This window comes from Hippoglossus stenolepis, chromosome 8 (genome assembly GCF_022539355.2).
Source record: "Hippoglossus stenolepis isolate QCI-W04-F060 chromosome 8, HSTE1.2, whole genome shotgun sequence".
Taxonomy (NCBI): Eukaryota; Metazoa; Chordata; class Actinopteri; order Pleuronectiformes; family Pleuronectidae; genus Hippoglossus; species Hippoglossus stenolepis.
In genome coordinates this window covers 13,911,015-13,928,066 of record NC_061490.1, presented here as the reverse complement: position 1 = coordinate 13,928,066, position 17,052 = coordinate 13,911,015, and the positions used below count along the sequence as shown (strand labels likewise).

General features: G+C 44.3%; 1 protein-coding gene across 9 annotated transcripts in view; it reads right to left on the bottom strand.

The window, feature by feature from the left end:
- Positions 1-17,052, bottom strand: part of kif13a (kinesin family member 13A) — a 37,124-nt gene that overhangs the window by 1,733 nt on the left and 18,339 nt on the right. For 2 of the 9 annotated variants that reach the window (XM_035163763.2, XM_035163765.2), the window contains exons 8-39: positions 16,553-16,687; positions 16,320-16,432; positions 16,099-16,210; positions 15,443-15,655; positions 15,237-15,347; positions 15,011-15,145; positions 14,007-14,137; positions 13,622-13,708; positions 13,369-13,544; positions 12,092-12,311; positions 11,410-11,572; positions 11,162-11,305; positions 10,924-11,073; positions 10,514-10,678; positions 10,204-10,377; positions 9,967-10,118; positions 9,757-9,889; positions 9,433-9,579; positions 8,968-9,000; positions 7,935-8,034; positions 7,700-7,826; positions 7,558-7,613; positions 7,343-7,467; positions 6,210-6,386; positions 6,035-6,127; positions 5,786-5,938; positions 5,621-5,698; positions 5,470-5,520; positions 4,555-4,642; positions 4,276-4,427; positions 2,297-2,461; positions 226-1,420 (exon numbers count right to left, since the gene is read on the bottom strand). In XM_035163763.2, coding sequence (XP_035019654.1) covers positions 226-1,420; positions 2,297-2,461; positions 4,276-4,427; positions 4,555-4,642; positions 5,470-5,520; positions 5,621-5,698; positions 5,786-5,938; positions 6,035-6,127; positions 6,210-6,386; positions 7,343-7,467; positions 7,558-7,613; positions 7,700-7,826; positions 7,935-8,034; positions 8,968-9,000; positions 9,433-9,579; positions 9,757-9,889; positions 9,967-10,118; positions 10,204-10,377; positions 10,514-10,678; positions 10,924-11,073; positions 11,162-11,305; positions 11,410-11,572; positions 12,092-12,311; positions 13,369-13,544; positions 13,622-13,708; positions 14,007-14,137; positions 15,011-15,145; positions 15,237-15,347; positions 15,443-15,655; positions 16,099-16,210; positions 16,320-16,432; positions 16,553-16,687 — 5,254 coding nt within the window. The remainder of the gene's footprint in view (positions 1-225; positions 1,421-2,296; positions 2,462-4,275; positions 4,428-4,554; positions 4,643-5,469; positions 5,521-5,620; positions 5,699-5,785; positions 5,939-6,034; positions 6,128-6,209; positions 6,387-7,342; positions 7,468-7,557; positions 7,614-7,699; positions 7,827-7,934; positions 8,035-8,967; positions 9,001-9,432; positions 9,580-9,756; positions 9,890-9,966; positions 10,119-10,203; positions 10,378-10,513; positions 10,679-10,923; positions 11,074-11,161; positions 11,306-11,409; positions 11,573-12,091; positions 12,312-13,368; positions 13,545-13,621; positions 13,709-14,006; positions 14,138-15,010; positions 15,146-15,236; positions 15,348-15,442; positions 15,656-16,098; positions 16,211-16,319; positions 16,433-16,552; positions 16,688-17,052) is intronic. The other 7 variants (XM_035163764.2, XM_047340917.1, XM_035163768.2 and 4 more) reach the window with 6 other exon arrangements.

The window sequence follows — 17,052 nt, the reverse complement described above, 5'->3', positions numbered from 1 at the left end:
GTATTTGAGGGTTAAAGAAATCTGCTACAAAAAGAAAAGCATCTATAAGGAGATTCCTACAGTTTAAATTTAAATAAGTATTAGTGAACCGTGACTAAGTTATTAGAACATTTGACAAATGAACTTGTCAGTGCCCTCTGGTGGAAAAATTATGTAACAACACCACTATTTCTACATTATCTGTATCATGTGTTAAACTAAACTTGTTCCTCTAAAATTACTCACCCACTGCCATGTCCAGTTTCACACCAATCCAAATTCCCTTGGCAAACTCTACCCCTCCAACATAGTGGACTGTTCCTCTCCTCTTCCCCACCCACACCTGCTCCCCAGGCGCCATCCAGTCCGGGAGCTGAGCCACAGGGGTGCTCTCATCCCCGCTGGAGTCCCCCGAGGGCTCGGCACTGCTGGGGTTAGGACTGGGACAGGGGCTCCCGTGGGGCAGATCTCCCTGTGCAGGCTCCTGGATCGGAGGCTCTCCTCCCGATCGCCTCACTGGGGCACAAGATGCAGCCGGGGATGGTGATGCTGGAGGTGGGGCCGATGCAGAGGGAATTATTTGGGTTTGAGATGGAGCTGGGACTTTGTCAGGAACACTAACTGGGGCTCTGACTGAAGTGCAAACTGTAGTTGTGTTTGGGCAGGTCACAGGTACACTAACAGAGTCTTCGCTCTTGGGATATTTGCATATTGCATTTTCAGGATTAGATGCGACACCAGAGGGGGGTTGATTGCTGGTGTCACATGGTTCTACGTTATCAGGTTTCTTCTGCTCCACATCCTCCGGCTGCCATCCCTCTGTAAGACGTGCTAAATCGCTCTCTGCAGGGCTGTCGTCAGCCCCTTTGAAGTCGGTGAACTCCTGGCTGGTGCCGAGGACACAGTTGTGAGGCAGAGGGAATGTTTGCTTCTTGTCTGTGCAATTAGTAATACAGACAAGTGCGGAGCCCTGAGGGGGGGCGGGCAGATCCTGCACCGTGTCTGCCGAGAGAGGAGGCTGCTGAGTGTCGGTCCCTGCAGATACACCTTTGGCTTGGGCGCAGCCTCGTCCAGCGGAACAGCCGAGGGAGTCCTGTTGGTCTCTGGAGGTGCAGCTGAGCTGGTCAGAGCTCTCACTGGCAGTGAAAGGCATGTCGGACAGCGTGGCGTTGGAGGCACTGTGTGAAAAGTAGCCACTGGTGCAACTGCTGGCCGTGGGGCTTCGGGACACCTCTCTCTCGCTGCTCCCGCCTCCACACCGGCTTCCCTTCAAGTCAGAACAGGAGGAGAGGAACCCCTCCTGGCTCTCCAGAGTGGCGTTGTAGATCTCAAAGTTTGCAAAGTCCTCTGGGATATAAGGCTGGAAGCCGCCGTGATCCTGAGGGCCCTGATCCAGGTTCAGAGTCACATGCAGGTCCGTCTCCTCGTCCTCAGAGTCCTGCTGATAAAAACATTGACAGCAGGACAGAAGACACAGCCCACCAGCCATGTTGTGAGACAGAGCCTGTACAGAGTAATAACCTACACAAACAGTTTAAAAGATGAATGAAGACAATGATTAAATGATTGTGATAATGGAACATGGAAATTATGTATTTATGTTTGTAATGTGGCTCCGCCTTCAAATTAGTTGTTGCATCACTGTAGTCACGTGTGAAAAAACATGGCGGTATGAGCATTACACTGCAGCTTTTTAAACATTGTTTAAACATAGTTAGAGCCACTTGAATTAATGCTGAATAGTTCTGAGTCTATTCACTGCACAATAACTAGTTCTACCACGATAAAGAGCAACTCAAACCTAGTTTTGTCTGTTTCTGCAGAAACACAGTATTTTATGCCATATGCCAGTATGCACTGGACATGGTAGTAGTAGGGAACTGAAAGTATACAACAACTACCACCTGAATTTTATTCTCAAAATGTAGTCACAATTCATTGAGCCAATTAATATTCAGCTAAAATAACTCTTCAGGGATATGCCTGATAGAAAATTGTACATGTGTTTGTAGAAATCCGACTCTCAGTGAATAAAATTATGACTTTAAGATTAATATTGTGACTTTATTCTTGAAATCTCTGATTTCTTTCTCACTATAAGTGGCTCTAATACTCTGTTGTCCACTGGCACTGGTACCAGCACAAAGACTGGTTGAAGAGTGCCCTAGGTGTAAGCCTGGAAGCAAAGTATATAACCATGTGAACATGGGTAAGTGCAACGCTAACAGCCATGTGAGCATGTTACATGTCAGTGTGTGTGTGTAAAACTCTTACAGTAACCTTCCAAGCAGTGTGCACTGGTTTGTGTAGCACTTACAGCAGTGCGTGGCAGTGTGTGGCTGAGCTGTCTGCTGGTGGGAGTGGTGGTGGGGGTGGAGGTGGAGGTGGAAGGCTTGCAGTGGCCCTCGCTGCCTGCCCTGGGCCGGCGCCAAGGGCAGGGAGGGGGGAGCAGTGCAGGGCTGTCCACGCATGAGCGCATGCTCTGCAGATGGGTCAGAACAACAGCACACACTTCACACACACACACACACAACATGCATGGAGCTGGGCAGGCCAGTTACACAGTTAGCGGCATGCAGTGCTTGAAGTGTCCTAAGTACGTGTAACAGTCCTTTTTATTGCACCCTAACTTCTTGTGAGTTTGTGAACAGTTGTTGTTTAGTTTCTTGACTGTTGTTTGAGTTTGTGGCAACTGTAAAGGTCCAGTGTGAAGGTTTTAGAGGAATCTATCTGCAGAAACAAAATATCATAACCAAGTGTTTAATATTCTAAAACTAAGAATTGTTACCTCTGCCAAGGAGGTTATGTTTTCATTGCTATTTGTCTCTCTATCAGTCAGATTACTCAAAAGGTAAAACACAGACTTCCTTGTTACTTTGTGGAGGGGTGAGGCCTGACCCACAGAGAGCCTGTTACATTTTGGAGCGGATCCAGGTATAAATGTGCAGATCAAGGACATTTTTTTTTCTTTAACATGGCAAAATAGGGCGTTAACCTTGATGGATTATCAACTAACTAGTTGTGTCTTTGTGACCTTAGAATGAGCCCTTCATATCTACACTGGGAGTGAGTCCTCTTACACCATGTTGCATGTTTCTACAGTATCTCAGAACGGACAAATAGAAACACTGGCTCCACAGAAGCTCTTTCATGTTTTGTGCTACCTGGGGACCACTGGAGCTTCTCTTTCACGCTTGGAGGAAGAGGGTGATTCGGGGGGTGATCATTTGGTTACAATCTGCAGCATCACAATCCTACGTGCAGACTGTAGCTGCTTACACACCACTGCAGTCACACGCCCAGAAAGCTTTCTCTTCTCTTCTACTTTGACGCTGCTCCTTCCAACCACAGTGTCCTTGACATGAGCTACATTTGGAAAGTACCTGCACCTCTTTTAGTCCACTTCAAGCACAGATGAAAACAAATCTGCAATGTTAGTTTCAATTGTTGAAACAGCCACAAACTATCTGGAAAATCCGACGATCACAAACAAAAAAACGAAATGAGACTTTACAGCAAACTGTCGCCTAATTACGTTTTGAGATTATCTCCAGTTAAAATTATGGGCTGTGGTCGAAAAAGTATTTTTTGGCTGAGAAAGTTTCATAACAGAGTGATGTTGAAAAATGAAAACATATTCAATTCCTAGTTAGCAATCAAAGTCATATGTAAGATGAAAGCACACAAGTCTGGCAATAATCAACTATGGCTCCTTGCTCAGTTGCTTATTTCTATTTGATAATGATTATTTGAATGGTTTGTTTTGTTTTCATTTTCAACAGAATCTTTTTAGTTTCTTGCGAAAACCTCTTTTATGAGGAAGTGTGATTCAGTTTTAGTTGCAGGAAACCTTACTTGAATCGTAGGACCACAGCGTGGAGTCACTGTATGTGTTTTAAATTAAGTTGGTTTAAAAAAAGTGCAGTTGGGACTTTTTTAGCACCACGGTTTTTGAATTTCTCCTTCACCACGTGATGTTTTGTGTGAGGAAGTGGTGAGGAAAAGAGAACATTCAGACTTTTCGACCACAGCTGTGAGTTGTGACATGAAGACATTGTGTTTTTCTCATCCAGTCACACAACAGCAAAGCCATTCTCATAAACGAATGATCAGGCAGCTCTGGAAAATTAGTAATATAGTTGTCATGTTGTGGAAATGTAAAATGTCAAAATAGTGTTTGAGAGAGGACTGACAAAAAGTAGAGGTATGTGGGATTGAAGAAAAGTTCAATGGAATCGGGAACAGCATGAATACTTTGCTCTTAAGAGAGCGATCATTTAACTCCTCCCTGCTTACCTCTTGTCCCAGCAGCGGCCGAGCCTCCAGGGCTTTCTTCACCTTGTTCTCCTCTTTGACCGGCAGCAGGGACTTGAGGAACTTGGGCGGCTGAGGGGAGAGGACTTTGAAGGGGCTGGAGTTGAAAAAGATCGGGCTCTCTGGAACCAAACCTGTGTGGGAACATGCAGTTAAAACCCAGCTGCCATGTAGCAACACACAAAAACTGTTTCTTACTCAGAAGCAGTCAGGACTCATCTAGTGTTTCCTGTTGCCAATCTTTTCTTTCCTGTACTTTACCTTGGTTCTCCTTGTTTTTAATGGGAGTGCTGCAAAGGGAGCCATCCTGAGGATTGCAGCTGGAGCTGTCCACATGATCACAGTGATCCTAGACAGGGACACAAGGGTCATGTTTGGCACTTTCATAAAGTTAAAGTAAAGTTGAAGTAAAGCTGTGCTCAGATGACAGAAACTTTGGGGCTGATTTAATCCTGATTCGGCCCTTTCAAGAATCAAAGGAAAGATCTTTTCTGGAACCTGAGTTAGTACAGATTATCTAGTAGTGTGAGGAGTTACAGAGCTATTCTTAAACCTCCTCAGCTGCCCGCAGAGTCACTCTGGGGCGGGGCATCCCAATAATGATCATGTTTGATATTTAGGATTTCAAATCGGGATGATTATGTCAGTGCTTTCCAAAAAGAACCACATCAGACAATGAGAGAGACAAAGAGAATGGAGCGGCTGCCAGTGCTGCCAAGCAAAGGTAAACAATGGGAGGCTAACATCAGTTAGCGCGCTACTGTTGACAGTTATTATAACGGACAGTTATCTGAAGAAAAGATAACCTGTGTTGGCCACATCTTTCCGACCATTTTCTCATTCAGACTCGTTTAGCCAAGATGTCACTCCACGCCACTATTTGGTTTACATCTGCTTCTCCTTGAAGTCACTTGAGAGACATGAGGTGGTGCGTCGCTGATTCTGGAAGATTCTCTTAATATATGTAATCATTTATTCTTTAAAATTATATATTCTATAAAACTATATTCTGAGCCCAGTTTAAGCTTATACTATAATATACTATATTTTTAATTATCTACAGTCTCCATGTTAAGCCCCATAGCAACCCCAAGATGAAGAGTCACCTCTTCCAAAAATCATAAACTGTGTGTTTTTCATTATCAAAGAAGAAACCAGAAGAAGCAGAACTCTTACCTTGCAGTCTTCATCCTCACAACCTGTCAGGTCTGTTTTACTACATGAAGACTGGAGAGCAAGAAGAAACACGTCGTCAGTGTCATCATATTTAATAACGGTTATTTCCATGTGGTTCAGTAAGTGGTGCAGTGGGTGATGTGTTCATTACATGCTGTACATTTGGTGTGCTGATACTCCTTCTTAGGTGTCTCCCTTTAGCAGCGAGAGCCTCCTTCACTGTCACAGCCTGCAGAAACAAGACAGGTGCATCTTTACATCTCAGCCTATGGATGAATTATTTTCAAATCATACCTAGTATCCCAATATACAGTACCTGCCGTAACCTTTCTAGACTGAGGATGTTCTCCACTTCCAGAACTCCCCGTGTGTATTTCTCTATGTAGGTTTCTCCGTCCTGAGTCTCCTCGCAGTCGCCGCGAGCAGCCATGAGGGCCAAGGTTTCCCTCTCCTCTGGCTCCTCTGAGGCCTGCAGAGGAAAGACAAACACCAAACTGGTTATTAACAACATAGAGGGGAAGCAGCTTTCGTTAGAGAGGTGGAATCACTTTATAAGGAGTTTTACCTTTGGTATGTTGGAAACGATTTCATAAATCACACCACAGGAGTAAAGTGTGTTCTTTAGCGACATTCTTCTCTTGAGACTCTGAGTAAAACTCTACAAAAAAAGAAAAATAATTAGAGCATTTCAACTATATCCACTGATTTACACTGACAACCTCAATCTGCCTCCCATTCACCTGTTTGTTGTAGATGTTGACGGCGATCCGCTTGCGGAGCACCAGCTCCATGGAGGCAGGGTGGCTGAGCTGCACCGTGGCTTTGATGATCAGGTAGATGCGTTCGTTGGGAGATGTTACCCGGTTGAGGTGCACAGAATCGTGGATGGACGAGTCCCAGGAGCACACTGCCAACAACTGGCAAATCAGAAGAGTTATGTTTTATTTATGCAGAAATAAAAATCCACAGTCGAATGCAGAGAGAGAATCGGTGCCAACAGTTTGTGATGTGACAAACAGAAACCTGGATTACAGTCGGGAAGGTGGGCTGCAGATTTTAGGTTTATAGCTCATGACTAATCTCATCACATGACACTGCAGGGTACTGTCTTGAGAGTGCTGCTGCTCAGCATCAAGGAAAGAGAAATTAAGATCACGTTTCCTTTAAATGCTTCTATGCATGCTTTCATGCAATTACATCACTCTATAATTGATCAATTGTGCACATAACAAAACAAAAAAGATGATGCCCTCAAGTGTCTGTGTAAAAATCTCACAAAGTAACTTTCAATAGCAATTAAGGAAGAAAAATCAAAGTTACTGAGCATATAGACTTTTGAAAACAGTTGACAACACATCCATTAGTAGCTGAGGAAGTTTTAGTCTATTGGCAAACTGACAAATTATCTGCCACGCTCATTACCTACACCAAAATATGTTTTTGTCCTATTTGTTTGTTTCTTTGTTTGTGAGCAAGATTACACAAAAATTACTCAAACGATGTTGATGAATCTAGATGGAAGGACGGGACATGGCCCAAGAAAGAACCGATACATTTTGGCGTGGATCTGGACAAAGGCGCAGATCAAGGAATTTATTTTATCACTTTCTTTAATATCGTGAGAGGCACTCATTTGACATTTTTACTGTTTTCCCAAAGAATAATTCATGGATTTTGAATAAAAAATCTGATTTAATTAGGAGACTGATATCGATAAGTGTGAGCAATTTAGTGCAGCTTAATTGCCTTGGTGGAGGTATGCGCTCTACTGAGTGCCACTCTAGTTGATACAGAAATGCACAAAAACATCTCTTCTTGAGTGCAGCTTCCTTTTTGGCCACAGCAGGTCAGAAAAGACCATCCCATTGCTCACCTCCTCATCACTATGTCTGATGATGGGCAGATAGAAGAACTGGCTTCCGTGCTCCTTAGGCAGGATGGAGTTAACGCCTGCAGCGTGTGGGCCCGTCAGCTGCTCGTTCACTGTCAGATTATCCGCTGGTGGAGAGAACAGAGGAAGGCAAGTGTTTATAAAGCCTGAGAAAATCTGTGAAACATCAGTTGACATAAAGGATGTGTCTGCCTCACCATTCAAGTCCAGGAAGAGTACAGGGATGTGAGCTTCCATTCCTGCAGGTGGGGTCCTACAAGTAGTTGAATATGAGGTCAAATATGAGCTTCAAATGGACTGAATGTCTGACATGTGTTAGAGTCTAAATAGCTTTGTTACCAGTCTGCAGGAGCCCCAGGGATGCCACTGCCAGGTGCAGGTACCAGCACTGCATTTCTCTCTTCAGTCAGTCCAACCCACTGCTCCACCAGCCGAGCCTCTCGCTCAATATCCTCCTCTGACTTTTCTGGATTTATCAATTAGGGAAAGAGGCGTTAAATCACAACACATTACGAAATTAATAAAACTAGAAGAGAATCTAAGCATCAGCTGTTAGACAGAACCTTAGACGCACCTTGTTTGTTGATTATTTTCTTGATTTGTTCGTCCAGGTACTCCCGACGTTTGATCAGAGCTTCTGACCAGCGCTCTCTCACACAGTTGAGATCTTCCTCCTGGAGGCAGACAGAGACCAGAATCAGTGACACATGACTCAGTGAAGAGAGGATCTGCTGCAGGGCTCCGCAAAGTGTTACCAGGTGATGGGTGGACCGGGCTGGCATGTTTGAGGGAATATCATATTTACTTCGCTAATATCTTAAAAAAGCCAAGTGAAGCTAATCCTGACAGAAGTCCCCAAACCCAAGGTGTTAAAAACCAAAGCTTTCTGTCCTGTATTTGTGTTTTTATTTATTTATTTATAATTAATAGTAATAGTTCGGAAATCTTTTTTACTTCCTGGTATTAGTACTGGCATTAGCCCCCAAATTGGTCAGGCTTAATTATGCTCAATCTTTTTAAAAACACACCTCCCTTTCACCCCTTTTACACTCACATACATGCATTCACACATACACACCTACATGCGTGCCCTCACATGCAGCCACAGCCAACCAAAGTCCTACCTGGATACACAGCAGAGAGCAGATCCCCCTCTGTACTGTCCACAGTAACAACACACCTCAAGGCACATCACACTTCAGACATCAACACGCATCCACCATGCAAAGTGCTGTAAATCATGCAGCCATGCAATGCCCGTGTGATTAAGTGAGGTTTATTATTCCCACAACTCGTCAGTAGTGAGAAGCAAACGGGGGCATTAGTGTGCGCAACCTGAGCGGGAAGGCGAGCGGGAGTGGGATGGTTGGCAGGCGGACCCCGGCTGGGAGCTCAGCCATGGGTGGGACTGTATTTTGCACAGAGGGCTGCCAAAGAATGGTCGGTGTGATTGATCATAAATGATCCACATGTGCAGCTGCTGTTTAATAAAGCACTCTTTTAGTTGAGGGGCACAGTCCTCTGTGAACACATGATCAGTTGGTTTCCGTCATGCTGCAGAGTGAACTATAGGGGGAGCAGCAACAGGGAGGGGACTGAGATGGTACCTGATAACTATCCATATCCTCTTCCGCCTCTCTCTGGCAGGAGAGAACACACTCAGTCAAATGTGGGGAGCACAAAAGTCCTCAGAGGCACCGCTCGTGTAACTTACAGTTCGATTGTATGAATGTGGAAAATCTGACGAAAATGATTCTGTGACTATTTATAATTAATCAAACAGTCGCTTCCTGTGTATCAGTGCATGTTAACAGAGCTAACAGGGAACTAATGAGTTTTCTCCTGTAAACATACTGCCAGCTTTCCAGATGAACCAGTCATGGCCTGAAACCAGAGATAGGCTTAACGTAATTTGGCTGAATCAGCATAATATTGAATATCACTGGCATGAGAAGAGCACACTGTTCCCAAAACACTGTTCTGATTGAATGCAGAATTAGTTATATACACATATAATCCAATTTTTGTCTACTTAGCATCAGTGAGAATATGTAAATAGATGTTCCACAGACCTGGTAGCTGTCAAGAGGTCTCTGCAGCTTGGTGGAGCGAGCCGACACACAGCCAATAGAGATGGACAGCAGAGCCTCCACCAGCAGAGGCAGAGTGCCTGAGTTTTGGACTGGTTTCACGCAAACCTGCAGCCTCCTGGAGTGACCCTGCTTGGACGAAACCCCAACATATAAAACCTCAGAGTGCTGCTTTCCACTACTGCACTCTCAAACTATTTCATGTCTGTTCATATTGACACAATTAGTTATTATCCTCTTAAATGTGTGTTTGATCTTGGGCCAGTCAGACTGAAAGGGAAACTTCTGCATCAGTTTTTCTCTGACCTGTCGTAGTTGGAAGACTCCTCCGGTGCTGCCGTCTTTTCCAGACTGCAGCTCCACAGATGAATACTCGCCCTGCTCGTTCAGCTCCTGGATGGAGGTCAACAGCTCGACCCTGCGAGACACCTCGCTCCACCTTGGACAATCAAAGGTCCAGATTAGTGAGGTCTGAAATGTCACCGCGTCGGTCCGAAGTCTGAGTGAAACATGTACCTGTCTCTGAGCGTTTGGGTCTGGGCCTCTAGTGCATCCAATTCCCAGAGTGAACGTCCATTCCCAGCACAGCGGTGACCCCAAACCTCTATCGCCAAGGCTCCATCAGATATAAATTCTAGAAACTCGTCCGTCACATGAACAACATAGTCCTGCACAAAGACAAGATTTTATACAGTGAAGCTGATTTGCTTTAACAACCTCAATCTGAAACAACCAGCAGCTCCTTTTTCTTACCTTGCATTGATCAAACTGGACAGTAAACTGGGCTTCTGGGCTTCGAGGGGAGGGTCTGTCTGGGCTAACCATGGGAGGAGCCACAGTGGGCTCGCCATGCTCCCAGAAGGTGTACTGACAGAAAACAAAGTTGGACAAGTTGAGCGGCAGACCTGTGGCCTCCCTGATCCGCACCTGCAACGAGAAATAGACAGAATGAAGTTACTGAGGGTTTCTGCATGTTGGTGCATTTTAGAAACAAATGTCCTCCAAAAGCAGAGGTGATACAAATGTGTAGTTTGGTTAGAATCCACTGAGAAGTGCCTTTTACCCTGCAGGTGAGCCTCTTGGCCATGTGGACGATCTCCCCATTGGTGTCCATGACCTCATAGCAGCTACTCTCACTGGAGTTTTCTGATGAGTCATCTCCCCCACACAGACGCTCTGGTACGGCACCACTGACTCGCATCAGCTCAATGTGCAACCGGCCTGCAACCTGTACACACGAGCAGAATAAGGGTGTTATGACTTTAATCTTAAAAAAAGGTTAGACACATCCTCAACGTTTTAGATATGCAAAGATATATTATATAGATTTTAAAAGTAAAATGTACATGTGAAAACGTTCTGATAATTTCTCCATCTGTATTTCTCTTTTTATAATGATTTTCAAGTGGCATCTTTTTATTTTTATAAATGTGATTAATTTGCATTCATCTGTTTATGTTGGTGCACCCTTACCTCCCCCTGTTGGCTGATGATGGGAACAGCGTATTGCAGTTTAACATCATGGAAAAGGCACTCGAGAAAAATGTTGGCCACTCCTATCAGGTTGTGGTTCTCTTGTGCCTCATAGAATGGATCACAGTGCTTACTGTTTGCTTTGTAATACTGAAAAAAACAAACAAAGGAGCAGAATAAATAATCCTTTTTTTCTATCCTACTTATCTTTTCCTCTCTCTGGTTCCTGTTTTCTCACCAGCTCCTCTGTGCCTTCCCTCCAGTCACTGTAGTGGTCTCTCATGTCCACCAGTTTGTTCTCCAGCTTCTCAATGGTCCAAACCTGAGTCCCCTTCCCTTTCCTCCGCACCTGGATGGCCGGCTCGCTCACTATCACTCCCTGCTGCATAAAAACAAACGATGACATATATTTTAGTACATATACACAGAAGACAGTAAAATCGGCACCAATGTGATGCCACATTCTTTGCAGTTCAGGGGTCTGACCTTGCGGTTGGCGCTGAGGTTGGCCGCAGGAATCTGAAGGGTGACCTGATAGTCCGTCAGTTTGTTCATCTCCTCTGCCAGAAAGTTGGCTTCTCGCACCAAAGTGTTGGCTTTCATCACCTGCTCCCTGAGCCGAGAGAGACTCCGACGAAAAAGCTCATCGCTGTCAAATGCACACGCACACACATTGATTCATGAGCATGAAAACCTGTCATTATCTTTTATGTACGGTCGTTCTAGATTGACATAAACCGGCATTTTACATTTAATGACTGACTAAACTACGACTTGAAAAATGTGTTTTGAAGTATAAACACTGATCCATGCATCTCAGATACTGCTCAGGGAAAAGGAATGGGAAAATCTCTCAGTGAAGTGAACGCAAAAGTAAGCAAAAATGCTGCGTAATAGCGACAGATGTTTTTTTAGCAAATTGCAACAAGATCCACTGTAAATCATCAGCTCACCAACTGACCTCACTCTTTAAAAAGCTGAAAATCAACTGGGGGGCACGACGGTCTTGCATAAGGCAAATCCTGAAAATATTTCATCCACTTCTGATTAAAGCAGAAATATTCACAGGTTATATAAACAAGAACGGTTCATGAGGCCTCCCTGCAGTTGCCTCCCTGCAGTGTCCAGTTTGTGTATCATTGCATGTGTGTCTGCGTGCTCCACTCACCGCTCCTCCGTCCACAGCCGCAGCTTGCTGTGAGGCGTGTGTGTCGGGAACGCGAGGCGGTCACTGCTGCTGCGGTGGTGCTGTGGTGCTTTCTCAGGAGACAGCTGTTGCCTCAGCGACTCCAGCTCTCGCTCGTACATCATCCTCTGCTCCTCCAGAGCCGACCGCTTCTCCTCCAGGTACTGCTTCTCCAGCACCTGGACCACGTTCTGCATGGGGTCTGCTCACAGGAAAAGGACAAATGAAGACTGTGTATTCAAGCCTGTATTTAAATTATACTACAATACAGATAGAGTTAATCTGGGGGGCTTCATCATCATTGCCGCTGAAAAGCTTTCTGACGTGACTCAGGTGAAACTATTGTTCATGGATGATTTAATGGATCAAAGTTTTATTCATGTTACACAGCAAACAGCAATGAATAACCGTGACCCATTAAGAGTGACCAATGCAAACAATGGAGCTGGCTAACTGGCTAGCAGTGTGTTTTTCCTTTGTCATTTTGTCATAGACAGACAAAGGCACAGGTAAAGTGGATATGAAGCAATTGAAGGGCGATCAAAATGAAACTTTAAGTTACATTAAATAAAATTATAGATTTCTCTGGGTTTGAACATTGTTGTTATCTTTTTGGTTAATGAAAGTACAGTAATATCATAGGTATAGTAGTTTTTAGACAGTTAGACACAAATTTCTTTATCAACTACTCTTTAATTTCAACTTTGCTACTCCACCTTCTCAAATATGAAGATTTACTGCTTTTATCTATTTGATATCATATCATATTTATATTGTATAATAATAATACACTGAATATCTTAAGGATTTGGCAGCTGCTCAAAGAAAGTGAGCTAGTTGAACTCGGAGAGATATGATATCATTTTGTGCTATTTCTGTCATTTTATTGATTAATTAAAAATAAATAAATAAAAGAAGTGATATTAAAAATAATTATTAGTTCTTGAAGGTTTCTCAGGAAATCACCATCGCTGCCTGTCGCTGCCTCACTCAAGGCTAAAATCTGACTAGAATATGGATTTTGTGGAAATAATCCACTGACAAAATGACAGCAAAGAGTAGAATTAGATTTGGGCTTTTGTAAATCCAGTTGGATAAACAAAGGATAGCTTGACAGTAATGCTATCCCTAAAAGATATTATGATTTTTTTGTGATAGTAGCTGGAATGAGCTGGAGGTCCTGAAACCTGTCGACAGCTGAAGCCTTAAAAGCCTAAAGGATCATGTAGATTGCAGAAGCCACATTATCCTAATCATACCATTGTTCCCAAGAGTCTTCATTATGACCTCCATCTGTGCAAACTCATAGCTGTAGTCCTGCTCCGAAGACGCCTCGCTGGCTGTCTCCACGTCCGCCTCGATGAAGCTCTCTCTGGGAGAAGCTCGCTCCAGGTCCTTCAAACGGTCCCGCCGCTTTCGATTAGGCAGATTGATCCTGCGACATGACATGATGTCCAATCAGTGACCTTCTAATCATGACTGTGACACACGTTTGAATGAAAGATGTCATACCTGAAGAAGTGGTTGTTGCCCCATAAGATCCGGTCTCCATGCCACAGGTGCACCAAGGAATCGATCATTGCTCCGTTCACACAGGTCCTGAAAAAAGAAGACAGAGAAATGAATGAAGACGTTTTATTAATGAAGATGTTGGATGCCGTTTTAATTTCAAGCTTCAAACAGAGAGTGCAAATTGAGACAGAACAGTCACTTTGTAGTGGGAGGGAGATGTGGCTCTGATATCAAAGCGAGGAGCCCAGATCAGAGATTCCTGTACAGTGAGGTCATGTGAAACACTGAGGTCCAGTCATCCATGAAGGAGAGAGACAGCAGACCGAGACACAGACTGAGATAGACAGATTGAGAGTGTGTTGGCGATGGTTGTGTAGTAGCTCACCTGGCATTCCCGATGGGCATCAGGGTGACATCACTGTCTGTGCAGACTTCCAGGGTGCAGTGCTCCGGCTGGATGCCAATCCCAAAGAGCTGGATGTCCTGAGACGTGTCTGCGCCCACACGTGTGTGCTCCTACACACAGATGGAGGACAAATTAAGGAAACTATAATGATAGATCTGAAAGTAATTACAGCCAATACCTTATTCCAACTTTTTGGTCTTAACCAGCAAAGCTAGAAACTGTTACTTATTGAGCCAAACTGAAGAAAATAAAACTTGGGGGAAATCAAGAGCAATGCAAAAGCGAAACCAGGCCTGAGTGAAAACACTTGTCTCTCTCTCTCTCTCTCTCTCAGTTCGGAGAGGGCGTTGTTGAACAAACATCCCAGCTTCTAGAGGATGTTCTACCCTGCGGCGAACTAACCCATTTCACATTACCATAGTCATTCCACACTGATATGCCAGGCCGGTCTGCAGAGCCCAGACAAAGGCCTGTTGTTCTGCGCACCACACACAGGCCGCTTTTTCACATGCCTCTGCTCTTACAGGTCCAACTCACTGATTGTCTGTTCCAGTGCAGTGCTTTACAAAGTCCAGACCTGCTCTGACTGGACTCTTCTCTGCTCTCACACTGTCACATAGATCCCTGCAACATGTGTGCTAATAGTTCAGTGCTTCAGCTGACGGTTAATATGTCACAGCAGTGAGTTGGAGACCAGCTGGCTTTGCAGTCTTCAGATTTCGTTGTACAGTGTGTGGACAGGGCAATTATCTATTTTTAGAGCTTCTTAAGTTGAAATGTGAGGGAAGCAGGGTAACAGGTTCAGGTTTCAAATTGAGGCATCAAATATTAACCTCATCTGGGAAATGTACGTCACAAATGTTGACTGTTTATGTTTTATTTGCCGTGTAAATCCTGATGTGCTAATGGTAAAGCTTAAGAGGCAGAGGTAACACTCGAACAGCATGCACTACACTTGTTATGCAATATCACACTTTTATTACCTTCAGGTAGTAGACCAGTAGCTCATTAAGGGCGGGATCAGCATTTAGATTGACAAGGAAACACTTGTCTTCACCAACTTTAATCCCAGATGTTTCCAAAGAGATGCCCATGCTCTCCAGCTGCTTCTGACGCTCCTGTAAACACAGATAATAACAGTCACACTGTGTATAAACACGTTGAATTAAATTTGAGACGTTGGAGTCTTTTTATAGCTCATGTACGCACAGTCGCAATCTCCTCTGTCTTTCTTAGTTTCTCCTCCCAGGTGACAGTCATCTCCAGGATGAGCTTCTCAGACTCCTGCAGTTTCTCCTTCAGTTCAGGAGCCTTCATGGACTGATGTGAACAGTAGAAAAAAAACAATCGGTATCAGTCTAGTTAAGGCCATCAAGTGATTAATTCATTATTTGTGAGCCTGTGCCCTCTCTCACCTCGGCCTGAGAGAGCTGAACCTTGAGCTTCTCCACTTCCTCCCTGAGCTCTCTGATGATGCGAGCGTTGGGGTCTTCGTTCACCACGGCGTGGTTGACGATTCTCTTGGCCCTGTCAGCGTAGCGCAGTGTGGACAGAGTCTCCTCGTAGTTGTCAGCTGAAGGACTCACTGTGGCTATCATGGCTGTCTTGCTGTTGCCGCCGAGGTTGTCCTGAGGACAAGAGGTCATATTGCAAATAAAAATGTTTTCTTTAGAGCTGTTTTAAAATGTCCTGAAATGTCCAAAATCCTGAAAATGTCTGGGTTAAGTAATAAAGCGAGGAGTGGTGCCTGGGTAGAGCATGCAGGAAGAAGGACATGACATATAAATTCTATGGAGAAAATCTTTTACACTATCGACACCAGCGTCCGCTCTAATCCTCAAAAGCTTTTCAATGTCACCTACAGCCTCTCCAGAACTTTGCAGGGAAATGTCCAGACTTCAGAGCATGTCTGAAAGCAGCTTTAGTCTACGTGCATGGTGCAAAGACAGCAAATGTGCAACAAATGCTACATTATTTTGGTGAACTTTGAGTCTCATTTCCGCAGACCTAGTACAATTACATATCATTATAATGACCAAAAGAAAAGGCCAGTGATAAATGTTTGTCAAACCTTCAGCAGCCAGGTGAGGACTGAGTCTCTGTAAGGCACAAACTTGGCCTTCCCCTTCCCTGCAGACTGATCGGCCAGAGCAGAGATCACACAGCCTAATGTGGTGAGAGATCTAAAATGACACAGGAAAAAACAGTTAAAGTCCTATCAGTGTAATTCTGGAAAATGATTAACCAGACTTTATACATTTGTATGGCTTTCATATTCAAAAGAATCCCCACTTGTTTATATTGCTGCCCTCTTTAAGTCTCTCTCCAGCAGCTCCAGTTTTAGAGACTCGCTCACTTCCTGCCAGGTCAACCAGACTCATCTTGCTCACTTTCTCCCCTGAATTCTGTTTACGATCACATCATACACAATCAGTCAGAACCATAATAACATAAATACAGTGTTTATGGGACAATTACAAGTGCAGCCAAATTTATTGTAAAAAGAAAGACAAGAAAAGACTAACCCCGGACTTTAGATCATAAAGTGTTTGTGTGACGATGATGCTGAAGACAGCATGTGAACGACTGCTCTCCTCGTTCATGTTGGTGGCTGCAACTGTGCGCGACTTGTTCCCCTCTGACATCAACACCTCGATGTCCTGAAAAGATATGTCAGGAAATAGAAAAGCATCACTATTGGCAACTATGTTTTTTTCCCCCAATGGATTTAGGCAAATACATCATTAGAAAGTCAGGCGGTCTTCCCATACAGCGAGGCGTCATGTGATTTAGCTGGGTCGCAGCAGGCACTGAGCCAAGACTATGGGAAATCCAGTGGACTAATATCAGGCCGAGCAGAGCACAAAGGAACAGGGTGGAGTGTTTAAACTTGATTAAGGAAGGCCCTGCCAAGGATTGGCATATGAACAACATGAAACCCATTACGACATCCCGCATCAGCATTATGTGTCATTACAGTTGCTGCATTTGGGAGGATTTCAAACTACATGGTTATTCTGGCTTT